Here is a 24,221-nt window from a genome sequence, read left to right on the forward strand (position 1 = left end):
TTTATTTCTTTGTATGGAGTTAAGAGGTTTCTGCCCGACAGCAGTGATATTAAAAAGAAATTGTAAAACATATGTGCAGCGGTGTCTGTCTGTCTGTCTGTCTGTGTGCCCACTGTGCCGCACTTGCCGTAGCACTTGCCCTAGCCTCAGCGACCTTACAGGCGTATGCAAATAGCATTAGATAGCATTTTATGTAGACATAGAACTCTATATTGTATACGTATAGTTTCATTATATAGATATTCCACTGTTAGGTTCATACCTGTAGCTTACGTATGATTCCTGATGACTATTTCTATGCATTTGATGTATTACCATGTGTTGTTCTTGCTTACTGTAAATCACTCTGGATTAAATTTTAAATTGTAAATTATGCGATACCTGCAGAGAGAAGGTAAGCTGGATGTCTGTCTCGGTCAGGCCTGCTGAAGACAACAGGATTTCATTGGAGCGTAGAATCCTCTTGGAGCCCTGTGTGTGGAGAGGAGAGAGAAGCAGAGAAAACATGAAGAGAAAAAAAAAAGATTATAAAAGAGATAATAGAGACCTAGAGTGCGGAGTTGGGGGTAGACTAGACAAGCGAGCAAACAAACGAGGCTATTAAAATCAAATGTCATCACACAGGGGGGGACCATAAAAACTGTCTTGGCTGTCAGCTGCATCCAGAGCTGACTGTTATAGAAGACAGTAAAACAAAACACCCCTGCAGTTATTATTACAGACTAGCAACTTCATATTACTAGTAGACAGACAGGTGCCCGTTGGGTATCGGCCTATAGGGGGCGATGATGCAAATAGGGCAGTGGTATTCAACCCTTTTCATATCAAGGCCCATTATTAATTCGGCATTTGAGCCACCTTTGAGATTTAGGGCTCCATTTTCGTCACCGCTAAACCCCTTATCCCTAAACTTCTTTACCTTTTTTTACTATTTTGCAAAACATTTTTGAGTAGTTAAAATGGCCAGTCTACAAGCTCACAGCGTGTCAATGTAGATTGGCTAGTTGAACTACTCAAAAATGGTAAAAAAAGGCAAAGAAGTTTAGGGATAAGGGGTTTAGCGGTGACGAAATTGGAGCCCCTAGTCTCTCAGAGCAAAAACTGAAGGAATATTTTGTTACCGTTGGATAAGATTTTGCCCACATTTCCATACTGTATTGATGGGGTACCATAGGAGAGATAAAAGTCAAATGCCAAATGTTGGTTAAGGTTTCATGTTACACTCTCAAGAGTTAAAGATCTATTAAGGTCCATTTGGTTATAAACTCTCCATCATTTAGCTGGGGACCACCTGGAACCCCCTCAGGGACCACTGGTTGAGAACCACTGGTATAAGTAATCAAAATGGCAGGTGTGGGGAATTTTCCAAATCAAGCTCAGGCTGGGGTTTCCATGGCAATCAATTGGTTCATTTGGGCCACAGCCATGCAGAGCCTTCGATCCCAGCGACTTGATGGGCGTGTGGCGAATTTGAAGTCGGCCAGTCAAACGGTCCCTGAAATAACGTGGATGCACACGATGTGGCCACTCATTCAGGATGTATTTATACTTTGCGTCGCACGCGGAAATCAGCCGATCTAGTTGTGATGCGTTATGAGCTTGTAGATCTACTATTCTCGGTGCACGACACACCGTTGCACAACCAAGTATAAATCAAGCTAAAGACGATGAGTGCAAGAGACACAGAGAGAGAGAGGTCAGTGTGAGTGAGTGTCAGTGTGCATGAGGAGTCTAGTGCTCCACGATTCTCGCTCAAATGTGAGTCTCAATTTTCCTACACAAGAATTGAGATCACGATTCTCACATGATTCCATGAAAATATTTATTGTCTTTAGTCTGTAGTTGCTGAACATTACTACTTTAAAAATGTGGCACCTGGAGCCTCAGCCAACTACTGTGGCTTTAAACAGACAACATCAAAGTGCTCAACTTAAACATCTCTTAAAGTCTCTCTTGTAGCAAACACAGGGGAGTAATTCCAATGAATTGGACAGCCAACTAGTGCAGTAGTGCTGCACCATTCTTGATCACATTTTGACGGTGGTCTGAATCTAGATCACAATCATTTATTTTTTTATTTTTTTATCTTAATTGTGCAGCACCAATGAGGTGAATGAATGAAGTGGAAAAAAGAGATGGAGAATGGAACAGGAATGGATGTGTGTGAGATAGAGAGAGAGAGGGGGGGGGGGGGTGAGCAAGAGAAGGAATTAAGTAGCCATGGTAGAGAGATTGTCACGAGGAGGTATGTGACATTATTGAGCTCCAGGCAAAACAATGGACTCTCATCAGCCACGCGCCGCTGACACACGAGAGAGAGAGAGAGAGAGAGAGAGAGAGAGAGAGAGGCAGGCAAGGAATGGAGAAATGAGATGGAGAGAGAGAATTACACAATAATTGGGAGGGATCAGTGTGGGGGGGGGGGGGGGGGGGGTAGGATACAGTGAAGTGACGCTGAGCTGGAGAGGAGATCTTGTATGAGAAGATACTGTTACTTTAGTTACAAATCTGCATCGCCCCTGCCTTAACCCATTCAGGAGGACGGGGAACCCCTTTTGGTGTTTTAAAGCATTATGTTATGAAAAATAGCAGATCTACAAGCTCATAGCACGAATGGACCAGTCAGTGTGATGATGAGATAGAATGATGAAACAGAAACGTGATATGCTGCTCGACACTGACGAATCCATTACTCAGCAACATTTTGACCTCAAGGTTGGTCAGCCACGCAGTCCATTTTAGTCCATACAGTGGTGGAAAAAGTACTCACATTGTATACTCAGGTAAAAGTATCAATACTGCAATGTATGTCTAAGGGTGCACTCACACGGTTAATGCAATTCTCTGTGCTCGTTGGGTGTTGTGTCATGGCCGCCCAGCGGCCCAATGCATTTCCAATGGAGGTCACATGGTTTGACCCAACATTGTGGGGGAGGGGCGCACGACTGCGCCCCTCCCCCTCACACAACACAATGTTGGGTCAAACCATGTGACCTCCATTGGAAATGCATTGGGCCGCTGGGCGGCCATGACACAACACCCAACGAGCACAGAGAATTGCATGAAAGGTGTGAGCTCAGCCTAAGGCCTCACTCAGACCTTTACTGCATTGCTGTATGCTTGTTGGATGAATGTTGTGTAGTGTCATGGCCGCCCCAATGCATTTCCAATGGGAGTCACATGGTTTGACACAACATTTGTGTTGTATGAGGGGGAGGGGCGCAGTCGAAACACAGCCGAAAGCCATACAACAGCTTGTAGTCCAAAATGTGGACTACAAACCATGTGACTTCCATTGGAAATGCATTGGGGCGGCCATGACACTACACAACATTCATCCAACAAGCATACAGCAATGCAGTAAAGGTCTGAGTGAGGCCTAATGTAGAAAAATACTCGGTTACAAGTAAAACTCAATTCAAAATGAGTATACGTATTGGCATCTCGTTTTTTTTTACTGCCAGAGCCTTAAAATGTTCTCTTATGGGGGTCCCTCGCATACCCTTTCATAAGGGGGTCCGCGGGCTAATAAGTGTCAATTTGGGGGTCCTTGATATGAAAAGGTTTGAGAACCAATGGCATAGATGACATCTTCTTGTCTACTCTGGAGACACAGCTGGAGTTAGTTACCTGTAGTTTGACAGCGATGACCACAGAGGTGAGGTCTTTGTCCAGTTCCTTTAACATGATCAGCTTCTTCAGAGTCAGGTTGAAGAGCCTGCAAAGAAAGCACAATTACAATTTAGGCATTTAGCAGACACTCTTAATCCAGAGCGATTCACAGTAAGCCAGAACACCACAAGGTAATAAATCAAGTGCATAGAAATAGTCATCTAGGATCATAAGTAAACTAAGAACCTTACATCCGTCTAACAGTAGAATATCTGTACAATTAAACTACTGTATAAGTAGTGCTGCACGATTCTTGCTCAAATGTGAATCTCGATTTTCCTCCACAAGTATTGAGATCACGATTCTCACACGATTCTCTTTTTTTCCCCCATGAAAATATTTATTAAAAAAACATAAACTTAAACATAAGAGTAACTAAAATGAATTGGACAGCCAACTAGTGCTGCACGATTCTTCAAAATCACATTGCATAGGTGCCTGAATCGAGATCTAGATCTTTTTTTGATTAATTGTGCAGCACTAACTACAAGTACACACTATAGAATGCTATGTATACATAGCATGTATATATATATATGTATATGTATACATGACATTCAACAACAAATTATATATTTTAGCCTTTGCATACACCTGCAAGGTACAGTATACTGTGAAATAAAATTTTCAATCAATCAATCAATGGTTGTCGAGGCTGGGGCAAGTGCTACGGGCTAAGGTGGATTCTGAAGAGGTGAGTTTCTCAGACACGCAAGCACGCATAATTAGCAGAATGATCAATAAGAAATGTGGTGCTGTTCAGTCCATATCAGAATTACAAATCCCAGTGAAATAAACCAAATGGAAATTAATGCATCAATATTTCATCATTCAAGGTCTCAACCGCTATTATAAAGTAGATGAAACTGACACCAGATAACCTCTGAACGAGTGCATTTACACACTGACTGGTAATTTCAATTTGATTTGATGACAGCATATTATTATAACCATAGCCTCGGCTTGAAAGCTATCCAATTACTATGACTTTTACCAGGCCATAATGGATTGATGATCTAAATGCATTAAACACTTCATATTACACAGAGTTAGAGTGAGTGAGCCTTCCATTCAAATAAAATGGAGGGAAAAAAAATAAGGTAAAGCTTAAAATGTTCACAACTGGAACACTGCGTCGCACACACACACACACACACACACACACACACACACACACACACACACACACACACACACACACACACACACACACACACACACACACACACACACACACACACACACACACACACACACACACACACACACACACACACACACACACACACACACACACACACTTTCAACCATACCTTCTTCACATAATCGGTCCGGTCCTCACTAACTATTCTAAGATAATGACACCGTTTCCTTGTGTCCCTAGTGGACGGGTCAGAAACCTGCCTACCAATTACATTTTAATGACTATGGAGGAAAAAAACTAATCATCAGGAAGTCATTCACGGGGGAAATGGTCTATGTTTACTGTGTGTGTACAAATATTGGTTCCGTGTTTGCAACTACTTCTATGATTATAGCAGTTATACCGTATAGTGCTTGTTAGGTTGTTGAAAAGAGAGGCAGATCTGGAACGGGGCCCAGGTATAATGAGCGAGAGAGAGCTGTTAGGATGGAAGGTGGAGAGAGAGAGAGAGAGAGAGAGCGCGCCCTGGCCTGCTGTCAACGAGGGCGCAACGAAAGGGAGCATCGCTACATTTGCAACTGGGCCGTGAGGATGTTCTGTTTTCACTCTAGTCTGCCTTTAATCTTTACAGTACTGATTGCACTGACTGTGTTATTGTTATTGACTGTGTGTGTGTGTGTGTGTGTGTGTGTGTGTGTGTGTGTGTGTGTGTGTGTGTGTGTGTGTGTGTGTAATCAGCACTTCTATTTGGCAGTGATGATTGTTTCACCACTCCTCTCCTCCTGTCTGAACTCTGAAGCATCGATCCGTTCTCTAAATCTCCCCTGCTGTCTCTAAATCTAAATCTGTCTGTTCTTTTGTTTTTGTTCCGTCCGTCTTCTCTTTCTTTCTTTCCATTTTTAAGTCCTTCTGTGTTCTCTTCCCTCCTCCTCGTCATCATGTCTGTCTTCTCTTCACTTCTAATGTATCATCATCACCTCGATCGTCTCCTCTCATCTCATCATGTTTCTTCTCTCCAAAACAGTGAGTACACGGATTAATAATAAACACAACCAGTAAGACGCCTGAGGGCGAGGTCGCTTGGACTGGCCATATATAGAGCGTATCTTGAGTGTCGGGCCTGTTGTCGGGCCTGTTGAGAACTCTAGTTTTCGCCGGCTGCCGGACACGGCTGCACAAATAACTTTGGGGCAGGCCCGTCTAGAGTTTAAATGGACAGGTATCAATCAAAAGGGAGACATCGAAGACGAAGGATGGAATCGAGCAGCTAGTCTCTGACGGCGGCTGGGTGACGTCAGACTGCTGGGCGAGTGCGGTCGCTTTGGCATGGGATGAACGATGACCTGGGCACCTGCAGGCTTGCCTGGGGTGACCAGGGGGCTGATGTCACGTGATGTCATGATGACCTGGGGGCTTGCCTGGGGTGAGTGACGGGGATTTGAGTTAGGTGACGTGACGCAAGGTTTCATAGTTAAATGCGACCTTAGATTTTGTCCACAATCCCATGCTGTTTGGTACCATAGGAGAGATAATGGGAAAACGACAAACGTTGATCAAAATCTAAATATCAAATTCTTCTACATTCTCCAATTGTGTAGACTTCCTGTAAATTGAGTAATGCATGTATGGATCCATTTTAAGCTCTCAAGATTTAAAGATCTAATAAGGGTCCATTTGGCTACCACCAACTCTCAAAAGCTGCTTTATAAACCAAATACTAGTAGACTGTAAAATCCCCCCGCTACACTAATCTACAACTCTCAAAGTTTGCTCCATCGATCACAGACAGAGGGCAAGCCAGGCCAAGTCTACAAGAAATAATTACAATGTTTTTTATCTATTTTTCCTCCGATAGCTAGGCCAGGTGGATAAGTGCATTTAAGTTTTGCTTACACTGCGCTGGAATGGAGCGGAATGAATCAGAGCGAGGGGGGGGGGGGGGGTAGTGGGGGCAGGTGCCAAGGGTCGATCATTTCTGGGCCACCACGAGGCCAAGTCATTGAAGAGGTGGGGAGGTTATGGAGGGATCATATTGTCAAGAGAGTAAGAGACACATGCACAGTGACCCACTCTGCGTGCATGAGTGTATGCGTACGTGGTAAATTATAGCGGGTCTGGATCGCATCTTGGTACTCTTGCAGTGTGTGATCCCTAGTCAGCGATCAATCGTTTAGTCTGAAAGCCACAAAGATATGACGACAGCCGATAAAAAAAAAAGACTCCTGTAGTGTGAAATACTTAACGATCTGATGACTCACCGACAACTTTAAAAGTCCTACAGTGTGTAGATACACAGAGAGGACAGACAGACAGACAGACACATTTGCAGACAAATTGACAGACCATAGTTTGTTAGACACAGGCAGAATGTAGAAATTAACCATATTATTCTGTGATGGCCAACATCGCTAAAACAACACAGTACCAGAAGTAAAGTCACATGTCAGAGAACAGCCCTTCTTAGTCACACAACTTCACTCGGTCGAAGTAGACTTATACAGATAATAAGCTTCAGCACTCCTGTAAATGTTCCATGCCATGGCATCGGGTAGTTTATGAACTGAACGGCATTAAGGCTAAGCCTTATATTATACCCTTAGGAAGCTCCTATAAAAGGGTTATTATGACAAATGTACGCTGCTTAAAATGAACCTCCAGAGAGGCACAACGGTTGCTTGCTATGGTGCTGACATCCCTCATTCTGCCGAGCACCTTCGCAGCTGGTAAAGTGGCATTTTTGCCACTTGGTTTGGTGATGGAAGTGGAACTGCAAGATGCAGAAGGATTCTATATGATACTCTGAAACTCTGTTGACCTGTTTCCAGTGTCCCATAAGTCATTAATTAATTCATTCATTCATTCATTCAAACAAACCTTTATTTATTCTCGAAAGACATTGAGGTCACAGTCATTTGCAGTGTCGTTGAGATACAACATAATACAACATTCCAAAGCAATAAACAAATACAGAACAGAACAGCAACATTTCCTCATCACGTGGTGTAGCACGCATGTTTAAAAACAGTTGCAGACACTTGAGGGTAAGTCTACAATCAAAGATTTAAATTGACCGTATGTTATGGGAGAACAGATCTTTAATTTAAGCTGTAGGTCATTCCATGTGGTTGGGGCACTAAAACAAAAGGCTGTTTCCCCCAACTCTGTGTTTACATTTGGGACCTTTAGTGTGAGCCAGTGACTGGAGCATGTCCTAAATGTTACAGGATTCCAGTCCAGCAGAGCTTTAATATAACACGGTAAAGTTCCATCAATTGCTTTAAAAATAAACAGATACGAATGTTTGACCAAGGAGGGCCAACCCACTCTGTCATATAGGATGCAGAGATGAGTTCTGTAAGGTTGCGTTTTGTGTGTGCATAACGTCCTTTTCCTGTTGCTGCTGTGACCAGTGTTGCCAGATTTTGCAAGAGAAACAAGCAGCTTATGAAAACAAGCACAAATGAAAATCTACAAGCTCACAGCGACACAGAGGTTGTACATGAGGTTGTACATCTGTTATTTTCAAAAGAATATTGAGAATAAATTGAAAAAAAACCCCACAACCAGCAACTACCAATATTTACAAGAGATTGAAGAGACTTTACAGAAAAACAAGCCAAAGGTTGCTTATAATAAGCAGCCATGGCAACACTGGCTGAAGGAAGTGAAGCACACACACACACAAGGAGACCCAGTACATTCCTGCCAAAACAGGTGAATAGCAGTGATTCTAACTGCGGACAGACAGAGTCTGAAGGAACGCCGGCCAGGCGGCATCCTTCCCCCTGGAGCAGACATATGTGCCTAGCAGTGCATGGGCAGAACTAAGCGGATCATCCAAAGACATTCACCACAATTCAGCCGCAATCTGTTCACTCTGTTACCTACCTACCACCAGGCAGGTGACTCTGTTACCTACCTACCGCCAGGCAGGTGACTCTGTTACCTACCTACCTACCTACCGCCAGGCAGGTGACTCTGTTAACTACCTACCTACCGCCAGGCAGGTTACTACCTACCGCCAGGCAGGTTACTCTGTTACCTACCGCCCCGCCAGGCAGGTGACTCTGTTACCTACCTACCGCCAGGCAGGTGACTCTGTTACCTACCTACCGCCAGGCAGGTAACTCTGTTACCTACCTACCGCCAGGCAGGTGACTGTTACCTACCTACCACCAGGCAGGTGACTCTGTTACCTACCTACCTACCGCCAGGCAGGTGACTGTTACCTACCTACCGCTAGGCAGGTGACTCTGTTACCTACCTACCTACCGCCAGGCAGGTGACTCCGTTACCTACCTACCGCCAGGCAGGTGACTCTGTTACCTACCTACCGCCAGGCAGGTGACTCCGTTACCTACCTACCGCCAGGCAGGTGACTCTGTTACCTACCTACCGCCAGGCAGGTGACTCTGTTACCTACCTACCGCCAGGCAGGTGACTCTGTTACCTACCTACCGCCAGGCAGGTGACTCCGTTACCTACCTACCTACCACCAGGCAGGTGACTCTGTTACCTACCTACCGCCAGGCAGGTGACTCCGTTACCTACCTACCTACCACCAGGCAGGTGACTCTGTTACCTACCTACCGCCAGGCAGGTGACTCCGTTACCTACCTACCTACCACCAGGCAGGTGACTCTGTTACCTACCTACCACCAGGCAGGTGACTCTGTTACCTACCTACCACCAGGCAGGTTACTCTGTTACCTACCTACAGCCAGGCAGGTGACTCTGTTACCTACCTACCACCAGGCAGGTGACTCTGTTACCTACCTACAGCCAGGCAGGTGACTCTGTTACCTACCTACCACCAGGCAGGTGACTCTGTTACCTACCTACAGCCAGGCAGGTGACTCTGCAGCATCAAATCACTAAATTAGGGACAGAATTATAGGGACAGTTTCCACAGGCAGGCCAGCAGGGCTGCTTAAATTAAAACAGGTGCTGTGGGCCCTGCTACTGTACCCGTCTGTACATTTTCAGATATGAATACTACGTTATGTATAAGTGACCGACCCAACTGCACTTTTGAGCATTACCAATTTTGATATTAAAATGCCGGTTAAAGTCAGTCTGTTTTTTTCTTTTTGCCCAATTTAGTAAATCAATTCCTAATTCCCCATGAATTGTAGTCGTCACCTCGGCTCTAATCTCTATATTATTACATCATCGCAATTATTTGAGATCTGTCAATCATCCTCTCCAACGAGGACATTGAGTTTGTCCTGATCGACTCCCACAGCCTCCCTGAGTCACGTGACATCACGTCACAAAAGAAATGCCAAATACCATAACACGTGTGTGGTGTGTGTGTGTGTGTGTGTGTGTGTGTGTGTGTGTGTGTGTGTAAGCTCGCAGCGCGGCACGAAGTGAAGACACGCTGTGAGCTTGTATATCTGCTATTATTATATTAGCCAATGCTACAATGGAAAATAACACAGTTGCTTTCCCAATTTGAATGGGTTAAATAGCCGATCTACAAGCACATAATGCGTCGCATTGCGCCACATTGTGAGCTTGTATATCCACTATTATCTGCGAATGTTTCCCTCAGTACAGATACTGGGGTTTAAAAGGGGTAGAAAATTACAAATACGGACGTTCCAACAATTATCTCGAAATCTCATTAGTAAATAACGTTCGATTCCCTCTGGTTCTTGCTTTTCTGCTTTATTCTGATCTCTCACTTTAGCTAGAGAGTGTCTGCTAAATGCAACAACAACAAAAACAGTGAAAAGAAGAAAACTGAATTCCAATTGTCTGTCTGTGTCAGTCAGTCTGTCTCCTTATCTGGCTGTCCATCTCTAAATATCCCAGTCTGAACCTCAGCTGATGGAGTTAACCCTCGAGACAAGAAGCTGTATGCGTGCATGCGTGCCTATGTGTGTGTGTGTGTGTGTGTGTGTGTGTGTGTGTAGTGCACGCTCAGTGGACACATGAGTACAATTTGTCATCAGTGACTTAGTTCACCCCTCGGTGCTTTTAAACTAGATGAGAACTCACACGAGTTGTACAGAAAGCATGTGTGTACTGTTCAACTGCATTAATGAGTGAGTGTGTGTGTGTGTGTGTGTGTGTGTGTGTGTGTGTGTGTGTGTGTGTGTGTGTGTGTGTGTGTGTGTGTGTGTGTGTGTGTGTGTGTGTGTGTGTGTGTGTGTGTGTGTGTGTGTGTGTGTGTGTGTTATACTGCAGAGGTTCTCAACAATAACAACAATTTAAAAAAAGCTCAACATTGGCCAAATATTACGTAAGAAAGAGACAAAAATGGTTGCGAGGCGTTGTGTGCATGTTTGTAGATCAGCTATTTTCACAATATTTATCTGTGTCACAAAATTGTAACACCTCCTACAATTCACCTTTAGCTAAGCCCCGCCCTCTCCCACTTAGACAATCCCACTTGGACACTTTCCAGCCGGGCTCATTCATTCCAATGTAAATATCATGGATTTTACACATTAAATACTGGTTCATTTTTGGAACCAGACCTTCAAAATCTCTTCCAAATCCATCAACAAGGCCTGCCGTATGCATATGCAAAATATGTGCGTGACATTTCTTTTTTAAAACAATGTTTTATCATATAGGAAAACTATTTGTGGAGGGGTTTGTCTAACCCATGTTATGCTTAGCTGCGACCTATGGTCTACTGTACTGTATGTCTATAGTACTGTACATGTGCTCGGTGTGTGTGTGTGTGTGTGTGTGTGTGTGTGTGTGTCATCTGACTCTCCACAGTTAAATAAACGTTTAGCGCCTCAGGGTGAGAGTCGGCGTTTTCCCAGCAGTCAGTCGGTGCAGTATGGAGGGGCGAGAGAGCATGGTAGACATGAGAGAGAGAGAGAGAGAGAGAGAGAGAGAGAGAGATATTCAATACTGTCCGGGGGAAGATTGACCCCTGACATTCTAGAACGTAAGAACGGCCAGTGTCTGTCAAACGAAGGACGTCAAATTATCACACGCACACACACGCACACACAGCCACACACACAATTGAAAGACTAGATTTGCTTACTAGCTGCATGCATTTTGAAGCTTCCATTCTTCCCCTGGTATTTGTTCACTAGCTCCTGTAAGAATGAATCCCATTATGTCAATTGCAAATGAATATTGATGCGATATCCAAGCATGAACATGCCCTTCACGTGCATGCTCAGGGAGAGCATACACGTGTATCCATCCACTGTGTGTGTGTGTGTGTGCGCGTGCGTGCGTGCGTGCGTGCGTAATAATTTGAAAACTTGAGTTGCTATAGTTACTTTGTAGATTCATTATTATTACAAAACCACGTCAGAACTAAATACTTTGGCAATTTGAAAATAGCCGATATACAAGATCACAATGCGACGCAAATCTGCCATTTTCCAAGGATTTTTATAAATTGTATGTTTGCAAAACTTGTGAAATGGGACCTTTTGAATAATGAGTACAATTATTTTTATTTAAAATTAAAAATAGTAATACTATTGTGTGTGTGTGCGTGCTTGTGGTTTTAAGAAGCAGGTGCCTACTGTTTCCATAGCAACAATCAGTCGAGGGACATGTGACCTTGCTGTGTCATACAAGCAGCATGTGTCTGGAGAAGGCACGTGCACGCACGCACGCACGCACGCACACACACACACACACACACCTCCCCTGCGTATTTTAACCAATTCGTTCTACCTGACCTTGGCATGTCATGTCACCTCCAGGTTTTCCTTGCCTCCAGCTTTTAACCCTGTCCCTTACACTTTCTCCTCTTCCATCCAATCAGCTCCGCTCCGCTCCTCTCCTCTCCTCCCCTCCCCTCGGCATCAGTATCATGTCCTCTCTCCTCATGCTAATGAGTAACAGTGATGTTACGTATATGCGTGTCACTGACAGTAAAGAGTGTGACTTCATCTTCTCCTCCTCATTGTTAATCCATCACATGGATTAGCCAGTCAGCCGTGCACGACACACACACACACACACACACACACACACACACACACACACACACACACACACACACACACACACACACACACACACACACACACACACACACACACACACACACACACACACACACACACACACACACACACACACACACACACACACACACACACACGGTAAAACTTGCAACTTACCGGTACTCACTTATAAATACACATAAAGAAGGGCAAACCGTCACCCCTCTCAAGACACACACGCACGTACGTGGGCTGTAAACTGATAGGGTATGACACCAGCTCTGTCATCCGTGTGTGTGTGTGTGTGTGTGTGTGTAGCTTGTTAGTTCTCTCTCCCTCCATTCATGCATTTGTGGCCTAAAAAGCCACTCAGGTTTCTTTGATCATGGTGGATTTATGACTAAGACCACACACACACTTTCAGACTAATATTATATTGACTTTCACCCCAGGTGACCTAATGACAACACAAGCACGCACGCACGCACGCACGCACGCACGCACGCACGCACGCACGCACGCTATACACACATACCGTCCTACAGTAGACTATAAATTAAGCATTGGAGAGAGCGAGTCGCGAGAGACAGGTTAAGAAATGTGTCAGGTTGAGAATATCAAGCAGAGGAGAGATGGAGAGAGAGAGTGGATGATGAACAAAAGAGTAGAGAGGTCTCTATTGTGTGGCTGTCAGTGTGGGTTGGACCAGACATTCTGTCACTGTGGGGGCAGAAACCTCATATCTCCATGACTAAACTTTAGTTTTTTTAGTCTTTGTTAAGATAAATGCCCAACTTCACCGTACAAGAGTGTCACACAATAGTGTTGAGGAAAAAAAAACATCCAATCTCAAACTTGTAGGTCGGCAATTTACACTATTTTTTATTTTATTTTATTTTTCCTGAGGCCGATTCTTACAAAATGCCTTCTAAAATCTGTAGTTTTCACACTTTCAAGACAACAAAAAAAAAAGGTTTCAAAAATAGCAGATGTGCAAGCTCGCAGCGTGGCATGAAGTGACAGGCTGTGAGCTTGTACATCTGCTATTCTGTAATGGCTGCAATCTAAAAATGACACAGATCTGCTTTCCCGCAGTTTTAATGGTTAATGGTAATCACAACAAAAGAATAACGGTTTCGGATAACATACAAGGTTTCCAAACCCGACGACGACGGCAAAGGTTTTCGTTTGAGATCGACTACACAGGAGAGAAGCTTCACCGACAACAGGAGCCTTAAAATAGCAGCGAGCGTGGAGCGGAGGCAGGCTGGAAGCGTGTCAACACTTCTCTACAGAGATAGAAGAACTGTTACTCCATGTTTTATCTACCAGCGAGGAAGATCATCGATGTCAAATCGTGCGGTTTATCCAAAAGATGACGCAGAGGTTATTTGGCCTCCGCTGCAGGGAGCATTGTTTTCCTGAGTTGATTCATACCCCTTGTAGCCTACGCATGCATGGCCACTTACAAACCATATATTTGTGGTTAATTGCCCTGGTATAGAGTCTCAGTGGTTTGACTGTATGATAGACTGCATGCATGTGGATGGATGGATACATACATGCAGCCCCTCCACCCACCATGAAGAGGAGTTTGTTTTGGCCACAGGAAAAAAGAGCAGTGACTCATAAAGCTGTGCAGTGTGCTCTGATTCGCAGCCTCGACCTGTCCGTCACAGGATGGGATGGCATGATGCACCGACCGGATACTTGTGTGTATAATGATCGAGTAGGGCGTTCATTTATAGGGGAGAAAAAAAAGCCTGCAAAAAAGTTAAATTAAGGAGATAAGAGGATTTTTCCCTGACAGCGATGACATACAGGTAAACTGTGTGTGTGTGTGTGTGTGTGTGTGTGTGTGTGTGTGTGTGTGTGTGTGTGTGTGTGTGTGTGTGTGTGTGTGTGTGTGTGTGTGTGTGTGTGTGTGTGTGTGGTAGATGGATAGTTGAGATTCACTCACAGAGGCTGTACTCTCCTCTCCTCCATTACCATGCAGGCCACATAGTCGCTGAGACACAGAGAGAGGTGCGCACACACGCAGACGCACACACACAGACACCTCCCCAGTCCAACACCTATTTAGCCTCCTATTCCGACAGTGGAACTTCTCACCTTGGCGCATTGTCTTAACTTGCGCCGGGGGGGGGGGGGGGGGGGGGGGGGTGTGTCTGTCCACGCCAATTTTACTATCGGCAGCAGGGTGCATTATTTGGCCACAAGAACGTGTTAGTGCCTGCCACAACACGCTCTGAAGTAACTTCCTTTTTGGGCATTGTGTTGCGTTCACACGGGCAGACTAAACGATGCATTCTACCATTCATTGTCAATGGAAGCCATGCAGCGACATGACGTTGCATGTAGCTGCTCCAAATCAACTCACAATGCATCTTTCTTTGCATCGGTTTATTTTTATCTGCACGTGTGAATGCACCATTACATGAAAGAAACCAATGAGGCAGACCATAGCAGCATTATAGTCATACTCCGGGAAGAGACCTTGTCTAAGACCCGTGTGCGTGCGTGTGACAATCCACAGGTGATGGAGAGAGACAAGAGAGAGATGACATTTATTAACGTTATGTCACGACATTATGTACAGACACCTTGGCCTGCTGTCAGCGTCCACAAGAATTATGATGCTTATCGGCCTAGAAGTATGAGAGATTAGCTGCAAACAGATGCACACACACACACACACACACACACACACACACACACACACACACACACACACACACACACACACACACACACACACACACACACACACACACACACACACACACACACACACACACACACACACACACACACACACACACACACACACACACACACACACACACACACACACACACACACTCTGGAGCACGGAAGCTCTGCTCATGAGTAAAATATAAAGCGGAAGTAAAGCCTCCTCCCCACTTCCGTTTTGTCTAATATAAATAGAACTCAAACATACATAACATGCTGCTTAGCAGAAATGGAAAATTAAAAAAAAATAAGCTTTAAAGATATTTTAAAATATATTTTTGTGAATGGAAATGATAAACATAATTTCCGGTTGGGAAATCCAAAGTGGCCCCCCTCCATTTTAGTGGATGAGATCGAAAATCTTAAAACGTGAATAACTCTTGACCTAAATCAATCCGTCCAATTCTAACCAAAGATTATGTTTTTGACGGCCCATCTCGGTCCCGTCGCTTGTCACGTTCAATCATACATCCCGTTGTTGTCGATCCCCTCGGGGGTGTTTTGGCTACATCTAGCACCTTGAAATGGGCTCTGAAGAAACAAATCGCTGGGCGTCCTGATTTAATGGTTACAAATACCCCCGGGCGTTCAAGGTGTTTGTCTTTGGGGTGGGTTCATAGTTACCGTTGTGAGAACCCACCTTTCCAGTGATTCTGTTCAGAGACAAGCGCAGCAGACCGACTATTACAATATAAACCTGAGCAGGGAGGGACATTTACAACAACGGAATCAGAATACTGACATTTGTGTGCACGAACAAATGCATTCACGGGGAGAAAATCACAAACATTATACAGTGCACAAACACGTTTACAGTGTGTGTGTGTGTGTGTGTGTGTGTGTGTGTGTGTGTGTGTGTGTGTGTGTACACTTTCACCTGAATAAACGGTGGCTAACCATAACAGACAGGACTCGAAAAACAGAGTTAAGAAAAGCTAGTTCAAACAACACGTACACACACATTCACACTGAAAGCCAATTGCGACGCCGCTGATCAGTATACGTATTAGGTACATGTATGCTTGGCTGCCTCCACACAAAGAGAGAGAAAGACAGAAAGCAGACAGACAATATTATAGAACAAAGCTGGAGAGAAGAGAATATGATAAACAGGGACAACTAGAAAAAGTGGGCACAGGTGTCCATCAGGAGAGGATAGGGGTGTGTGTGATGTTTGGCAAAATGTTTAGGAGTAATATAAACATTTTTTTTTGTGGGGTTTTGTTTTAGAATCTGAGAAATCCAACAGACTCGTCTTGATCACATGACTACAGAGATCATGTGCATTGTGTACCGATTTGCGTGAGATTTGGATGAAATCTGTGCGACTAATATAAACCATGTGTTTTGCAGAAATCGGCCTCATGGTGGCGCTATAACTGGCAGATGTGGAGGGATGCAGGGAAAATGTTTTTTCCATGGCCTCTAGGGAGTGCGCATACATAAGTTGTACACAGATTGATGCAGTTATAGGTAAAAACAGGAAATGCCCCGTTATAGCGCCACCGAAAAAAATTAGTGGCATGTCGTCCCCGGCCTACTGGAAAAGTGTGTATATAATTTCACGGAAATTGCACACTGCGTTTGTGATTTGTGGCATTTTGTTTGAAACGGACCAATCATGTGAGCTTTGGAAGCCAATCAGGATGGAATATGGGAAATGGTGTAGATCCGTGTTGATCACATGACTATAGAGATAGTGTATGCCGAATTGTGTGATATATCGATAAAATATAAAGAGTAATCTACAGAAATGTGTTTTGCTAAAATCGGCCTCATGGTGGCGCTATAATAGACCGCACAGTGTGTGTGCATGGATCGGGCCAACGGTGCCGGAGATTAGCTGGTAACGGACGGACGGACACACAGACGGAGTGCAAAACATACTCTCTCCCCATGCCTTCGGCCTGGTGGAGACAAACATACTCTCTCCCCATGCCTTCGGCCTGGTGGAGACAAACATACTCTCTCCCCATGCCTTCGGCCTGGTGGAGACAAACATACTCTCTCCCCATGCCTTCGGCCTGGTGGAGACAAACATACTCTCTCCCCATGCCTTCGGCCTGGTGGAGACAAACATACTCTCTCCCCATGCCTTCGGCCTGGTGGAGACAAACATACTCTCTCCCCATGCCTTCTGCCTGGTGGAGACAAACATACTCTCTCCCCATGCCTACGGTCTGGTGGAGAGGAAACAATGAGAGACAGAGAGAGAGAGACTGAGAAGTGAAGCGGAAGACAAACATAATCCATCAGATTTTAATCCAGTGTGACTGTATTGATCACACACAGCGGGGATTCAACAGAAAACCCAACTAGGGTTGGGAAAATCTGGAACCGGAGGAATTGTAGGAACCGGATCCATCCAACATTGAGGAACCAGAGTCAGTTCCATCACAGACACACACTGTCAATTCATTGTCAATGGCATTTAATGTTTGTGTTGCGGACATTTTTGTGGGGACAAAAGTTGTATATAGGAGGGGCTAGCGCTGCACGCCCCTCAAAAAAACAATCTCCTGCAACCCACAAACCAAACCGGGCCCTGGCTGTGATTAAACATTGAGGCGAGATGGGAGGAGGCCGGCGCGTGCCGTCTGGCTCCCGTCTACATGATAAAGGGCTGTCGTGGCTTTGTTTTTCCTCCTCCCTGTGCATGTGTATTCCGTTAGGGGAGATTAAGCGTGAAATGAAGCCGACCGTCAGTCTGCAGCTTCTCTCTGTTGTTCCTTCCTCTGTGACATTTCCCTTTTTCGCTATGGTGGTGCGCCGGGGGTGTGTCAAACAGACTGCATTAATACATGCTGCCTGTGTGTGTGTGTGTGTGTGTGTGTGTGTGTGTGTTTGAGAGAGAGAGACACGCTGATGTCTAAACAGATCTATTAACAATTATGTCAGCTTGTCGAGCTGCACCACAGGGTGTCAAGCTTGTACAACGGGAACACAGTCACGTCGACACAATGCATTACAAGTTTGTACGTGTCTGTCCGTGTAAAGAAATGCACTCTAAAATGCACTGTTTTCTGGGGGCACCTCCGGCTGGAATTTGTACACTACTCTGGGGATTTTACGGTGAGATAGATACGTGACCTATGCGGGAACAAATGATGCGTTAACACTAAACAAAAACAGGAAATTATGGGTATGCACTCATGCATGCGCAATTACACAAACAAATCTGTACGCGCGTGTGTGTGCATTCCAGTCCATCTCTTTCGGTCATCCATTTCCGCGGTTTCTTATCTCTCTCAGTAACATAAGCTGCCCACCAGTCACTCTCTCTCCCTCTCCCTCTCCCTCTCTCTCTCTACTCATTTCACGTTGGGCTCATTTCATTTAATTCCTCCGCCAGGCGTCTCTCAGTTCTCCATCCCTCCGTCTGTTCTCATTCCACAGCGCCTCTGCCTCTCTCCATCCTGTTCCACTCCTCTGCCCCCCCTCCTCCATCTCCCAGGCTTCGTCTCTTCATTTATTTTTTTCTATTTGTGGGGGAAAATCTAAGTTCTGGAAAGGCATCAATTTCAAGTCGGCGTCCGCGGTGGCTTTAAAATGCCTACAAAAAGCTGGGAGCCATCTTGAAAATGATGCCTATATCCAGAACTTAACCTCTAACCCTTAGATTTCCTTTTTTTTTTTGGTATGTTATTTAGCATACCACAATCTTGATGATTTTGGCCCGAATTCCCTCCTTCCCAGCTAAAACGGAAACAATTATGCAATAATAATTGCGATTAGGCGTTATGTAATATAACTGTGACAGGCCTATTCACTGTTATCGTCAGTCAGGCCACAGTGAGAGAGAGAACACTGTTACCGTCAGTCAGGCCACAGTCAGAGAGAGAACAGCCACTCTGAACTTCCCTTGTTTGTCTGCATACGACATGGTGAAGAAAGCCTGAGCCAAAACCCTACATTTCAACATGGTGAAGAAAGCCTGAGCCAAAACCCTACATTTCAACATGGTGAAGAAAGCCTGAGCCAAAACCCTACATTTCAACATTTTCCTCCTTTTAGCACCACGGTTCCCAAAGTGGGAACTGGGGGTCCGTGACGCATAGGCAGGGGGTCTGCCGCAAACAAGGAAGTGAACGGCAGTGCGCATGCGCCAATCAAGGAGCACATTGCAGAAGGAGAGGCCAACCCCGCCCCCTCCTTAGCACCCCATGGTTTTGATATAAAAGACGTGTATACACGTCCTTAGCAAAAGTCGTGTTAAATAAATGTTGTGAAAATGTGTTGTGACATTGATTGAAGGTTTTAATACAAATAGTTCCAATGGCACACACGTACTACACACAGGCACACACACGCACGCACACGCAGTCTGTCTCTCACTCTGTCCTGACAGCACCTTATCCGTTTGCTACAATGTGAGGAATTGCATCTCCCACAAGTGCGTGCGTGCGTGCGTGCATGCGTGCGTGCGTGCGTGCGTGCGTGCGTGCGTGCAGAAGAAAGCAGAGTGAGAGTGAAGGCGTGGGCGAGTATACATTGTATACCGCAGTACTGTAGGTTATACAGGCAATATGTTACATGCTTATAGTGACAGTATGTACTCCATGATGCATTGCTGAGCTATGAGGTCTTGACTTTATACTAAATGTAACAGTGTACATCTTACTCTGTGTGTGTGTGTGTGTGTGTGTGTGTTTCTGTGCTGTCTGTGACTCATATTTTATCTGGATGCAGAGCATAAGTGATTCCACCACAGCAGTGTGCTCATGTTTCGCAATCTCTCGCACGTGTTGTGTGCACAGTGCACACACTACATACCTATAGGTTAATAGCATTGGTTGTTCGTCAACAACATCAAATCTCATGACTTTTCTTTCCCTACATTTGAGTGGTGCAGCCACTCCATTGCCTAGCAATTATGTGTGTCCCTGGCTGGGTCCGTCTGTCCATGGCTGGGTCCATCCGTGCACGAAAATATTTTGGACGCGGGCCGGCGCGTCGGAACCGGACTGGGCCCCTGGGGGCGTTCCTGGGGGTCTGGATGTTCCGGGGACCACCCGGGGACCCCCACACGGTAACTGTCCTTTCTCGACCGTTTCGGACGCGGGGCTGCTCGCTCGGTATGGGCACTGCTGACGTGGGGGAGAGAACACGCCCACAGCGTCCCCAGCGGGAATTGAACCCGGGGCCTTCTAGCTGAGAGGAGACAGCGCTATCAACTGCGCCACCGTGCCCCCAAGTGACTCACGCCTCTTGCTGTGTTCCTTTGATTAAATCAAGGGAACTATTTTGAGAGAGAGTGTGTAGGTGGGTTGGTACTGCTTTCAGATGAGATGAACCAATACATCTGGAGAGTGGGATTGTGGTTCAGCTACTCTATAGGTTGTGTATGTGTGTGTGTGTGTGTGTGTGTGTGTGTGTACACAACACACAGGATGATGGAAACTGTATTGGATATTATCGTTAACCTCCTATTTCCAAATTTGAACTTTTGTTTTTATTCGTACATCGACGCCCTACTTGATCGACATATGAGGTTTGCAGCCGACAGAGGTCTCAGGAGTAGTGTGTATGTATGGACTGTGCAACGGAGGTGGATGTAAATAAATTAGTAAAATAGATATCCTTGACTTTTAACCGTGGACATGCCACTGTGATTCTATAAACCTGCCATGCATTTTTTATGTGATCCGTCCTCTCTACTCTACTCCTCTCGCATGTGTGTGTGTGTGTGTGTGTGTGTGTGTGTGTGTGTGTGTGTGTGTGTGTGTGTGTGTGTGAGTGCGCATGTGAGATGTAAACTTTTAGGGATTTATCTTAGGCATCCTATATAGGGCACGTGCACAAGGTGGCTGTGAGGAGCTTACAAATGCCTCGGCCGGCCTCTCCAAAAGGCGGGCCAGGCAAGCACTTAGAGCAAGGTGCTGCTCAGTATCAGCCATTATAGGAAGCCGCTCAATTTGGAGGAGGCGTTGTTTCCTTTAACCATCATTTATGTCTGCTGTGTCTGTCGAAGTATGTCAACGTATGGAACGTATGTTCTGCCACCGTCTATGCACGTTGTAACTATATGGCTATTTTCTGACTGCACTGGCACCGTTTATGTCCTTTGCACAAGGTATTCCTGTACTTCTGATTATGTGGACATAAACAGACATTTCAAATGAGCGCGCGTGCGTGCGTAGTTGCGTACATAGTGAGTTATGATATAAAACTATATGAAATGAAATGAAATGAAATGAAATGAAATGAAATCTATATTTACCCAGGGTATCTGGGCTAAGCTCAAGAACTTGTTTCCAGCCAGGCCCTGCTCATAGAACACATTTCATCGTAGTGGTTGATGCCTTGTTCAAGGGCATTTCAGCGGTGGTAATTTTAACGTGTCGGACGGCTGATTCGAACTGGGAACCTTCCGGTATCTAGACCGCGCCGCTATCCGTTCGGCCACCGCAGCCATATGTGTTTCGCTGTGTGGGTTTAGCGTGAATGAGAAAGTGAGATGTCTCATTCTGTGGGTTTGTTATCTGAACATTTGAGAGAGAGAGAGAGAGAGAGAGAGAGAGAGAGAGAGAGAGAGAGAGAGAGAGAGAGAGAGAGAGAGAGAGAGAGAGAGCGAGCGAGAGGTGAGTCAGACAGATGGGTCTCTATAGGCAAACCAAGAACACCATAGAACAGAACTAAATCAGACAATTAGATCAAAAGACAGAGATGGAGAGAGCAACACTAAACAGATGTTTCACCTGGCGGGTGTGTGTGTGGCCTAGCGTTACCATCTGCACACCACACCAACAACACATGTAGCTCTGCTCGCCTGGACAGAGCGCACACACACACACACACGCTTATACTCGTTACGTAAACCTGAAACAGAAACAGCTTGCAGACATTAACGTGACTTAAACCTGTTTATATATATATATTATGGTGATATGATTACTCCTCAGTCAGTAAAGATAATAAATAAAACAGCAGCAGAGTGTTTTTTTGTTTTCTTTTGCATTTGATAATGACAGTCCTACTTATAGCGTCCATATTCCGAGCATGTCATAAATGGTTAGCATTCTGTGAAGATCTACGATAAAAATCAGTTTGCCGTGCGTTCTGAGCTTACAGATTGGCTATTTTAGCAAAGCGATTTGGTGTTGAGGAGAAAAGGAGCAGCGCTAGTATAGTAGATTATCGTTCCAGACACATTGGCCTCCAAATCTGAGGCCATGGTTCTGAGCAGGAAACTGATGGATTGTGCGGTCCAAGTAGGGAATGAGACATTACGCCAGGTGAAGGAGTTTAAGTATCTCGGGGTCTTGTTCACGAGTGAGGGGAGGACGGAGAAGGAGATCAGCCAGGGAATCGGAGCGACAGGGGCGGTGTTGCAGTCTCTGTACCGCACTACTGACGAAAAGAGAGCTGAGCCAGAAGGCAAAGCTCTCTGTCTACCATGCAATCTTCATTCCTACTCTCACCTGTGGTCATGAAATGTGGGGTCATGACCAAAAGAATAAGGTTGCGGATACAAGTGGCCAAAATGAGTTTTCTCAGATGGGTGGCTGGCATCTCCCTTAGAGATAGGGTGAGAAGTTCAGTCACGCGGGAGAAACTGAGTATATATATCGGATATATCGATATTATATCCCGACGATATGTATCGATTTATTAAAAATTAATATCGATTTTCAAAAAAGAACACACACATTCAAGGCGGTATTGCTGGATCGACAGCACTGCAGTATTCGCCGCAGCGGTATCAAGAGCAGTGATGGTGCGTTCAGCAGTTTAAATGCCTGAAACGGTGCTCCCCTGGCAAATTAATGAATGCTCATTCATATGCTGCTGCGAGGATAGAATTGTCAGTGTGCCGTGGGGGTGGGGGGGGGGCTTAGTTAGTTATGGACAGGACTAGGACACTCCCCTCCCTGGACAGGAAAGAGGGGAAAGGTAGCTTTAAGCTTTCTGAGAGGCCAAACTCAATCGCCAAACTCAACCGCCATCAATTCACCTCCCCTTCGTTCCATTGCAATCACAGTGGCTTTGATGTACTCCTCTTCTTATAGAGCCTTGCTCTCTCTCTGTCTCCCTCTCTCTCTCTCTCTGTCTGTCTCTCTCTCTCGCTCTCTTCCCCTCCACCCACTACAACTATAACTCCCTTTCTCCTCCTAATCCCTCTCCTCTCTGTAAACGGCCTCCCTGTCTCTCTCTCTCTCTCTCTCTCCCTTCGTCTTTAATCTGTCCTCCCGGTTGTTTCATTTTCCCTTCCTTCATCACCTACGCCTCCTTTTCATCTCTCTCTCTCTCTCCTCCCTCGCCATCGTATGTGGTTCTCCCCTCTTTTCCACTAGTTCATCACACTCTCCTCGTCTCTTTGATGTCCTCCAAAGAGGTCCCTATTCCATCTTCTCCCACGTGATGATCCTTCTCTGTGTTCCCACTCCCATCCTTCCTCCCTTGTCCTCACTTTTGCTCCCTCCACCCCCAAACATTCCATCCTTCATTTTCTCCTTTCCTCGTCCATTCGTCTTGCACTTGATCTTTCCCTCCTTCTGATGTGTTCATTGTCCTTCTCTTCCTCCACGTCCTCAACACACGCCTTCCTACAGTAGAGTTCTCTTCCTCCACGTCCTCACAACACACGCCTTCCTACAGTAGAGTTCTCTTCCTCCACGTCCTCAACACACGCCTTCCTACAGTAGTTCTCTTCCTCCACGTCCTCAACACACGCCTTCCTACAGTAGAGTTCTCTTCCTCCACGTCCTCAC

The 24,221-nt window shown here is 45.4% G+C and overlaps 1 protein-coding gene across 1 annotated transcript in view; it reads right to left on the bottom strand.

Moving 5' to 3' along the window:
* pacs1 (phosphofurin acidic cluster sorting protein 1) overlaps positions 1-24,221 on the bottom strand; it is a 107,080-nt gene that overhangs the window by 52,673 nt on the left and 30,186 nt on the right. Inside the window, exons 2-3 of the mRNA XM_079491029.1 lie at positions 3,631-3,718; positions 382-471 (exon numbers count right to left, since the gene is read on the bottom strand). Coding sequence (XP_079347155.1) covers positions 382-471; positions 3,631-3,718 — 178 coding nt within the window. The remainder of the gene's footprint in view (positions 1-381; positions 472-3,630; positions 3,719-24,221) is intronic.

The sequence above is a fragment of the Electrona antarctica genome (genome assembly GCF_951216825.1).
Source record: "Electrona antarctica genome assembly, chromosome: 21".
Taxonomy (NCBI): domain Eukaryota; kingdom Metazoa; phylum Chordata; class Actinopteri; order Myctophiformes; family Myctophidae; genus Electrona; species Electrona antarctica.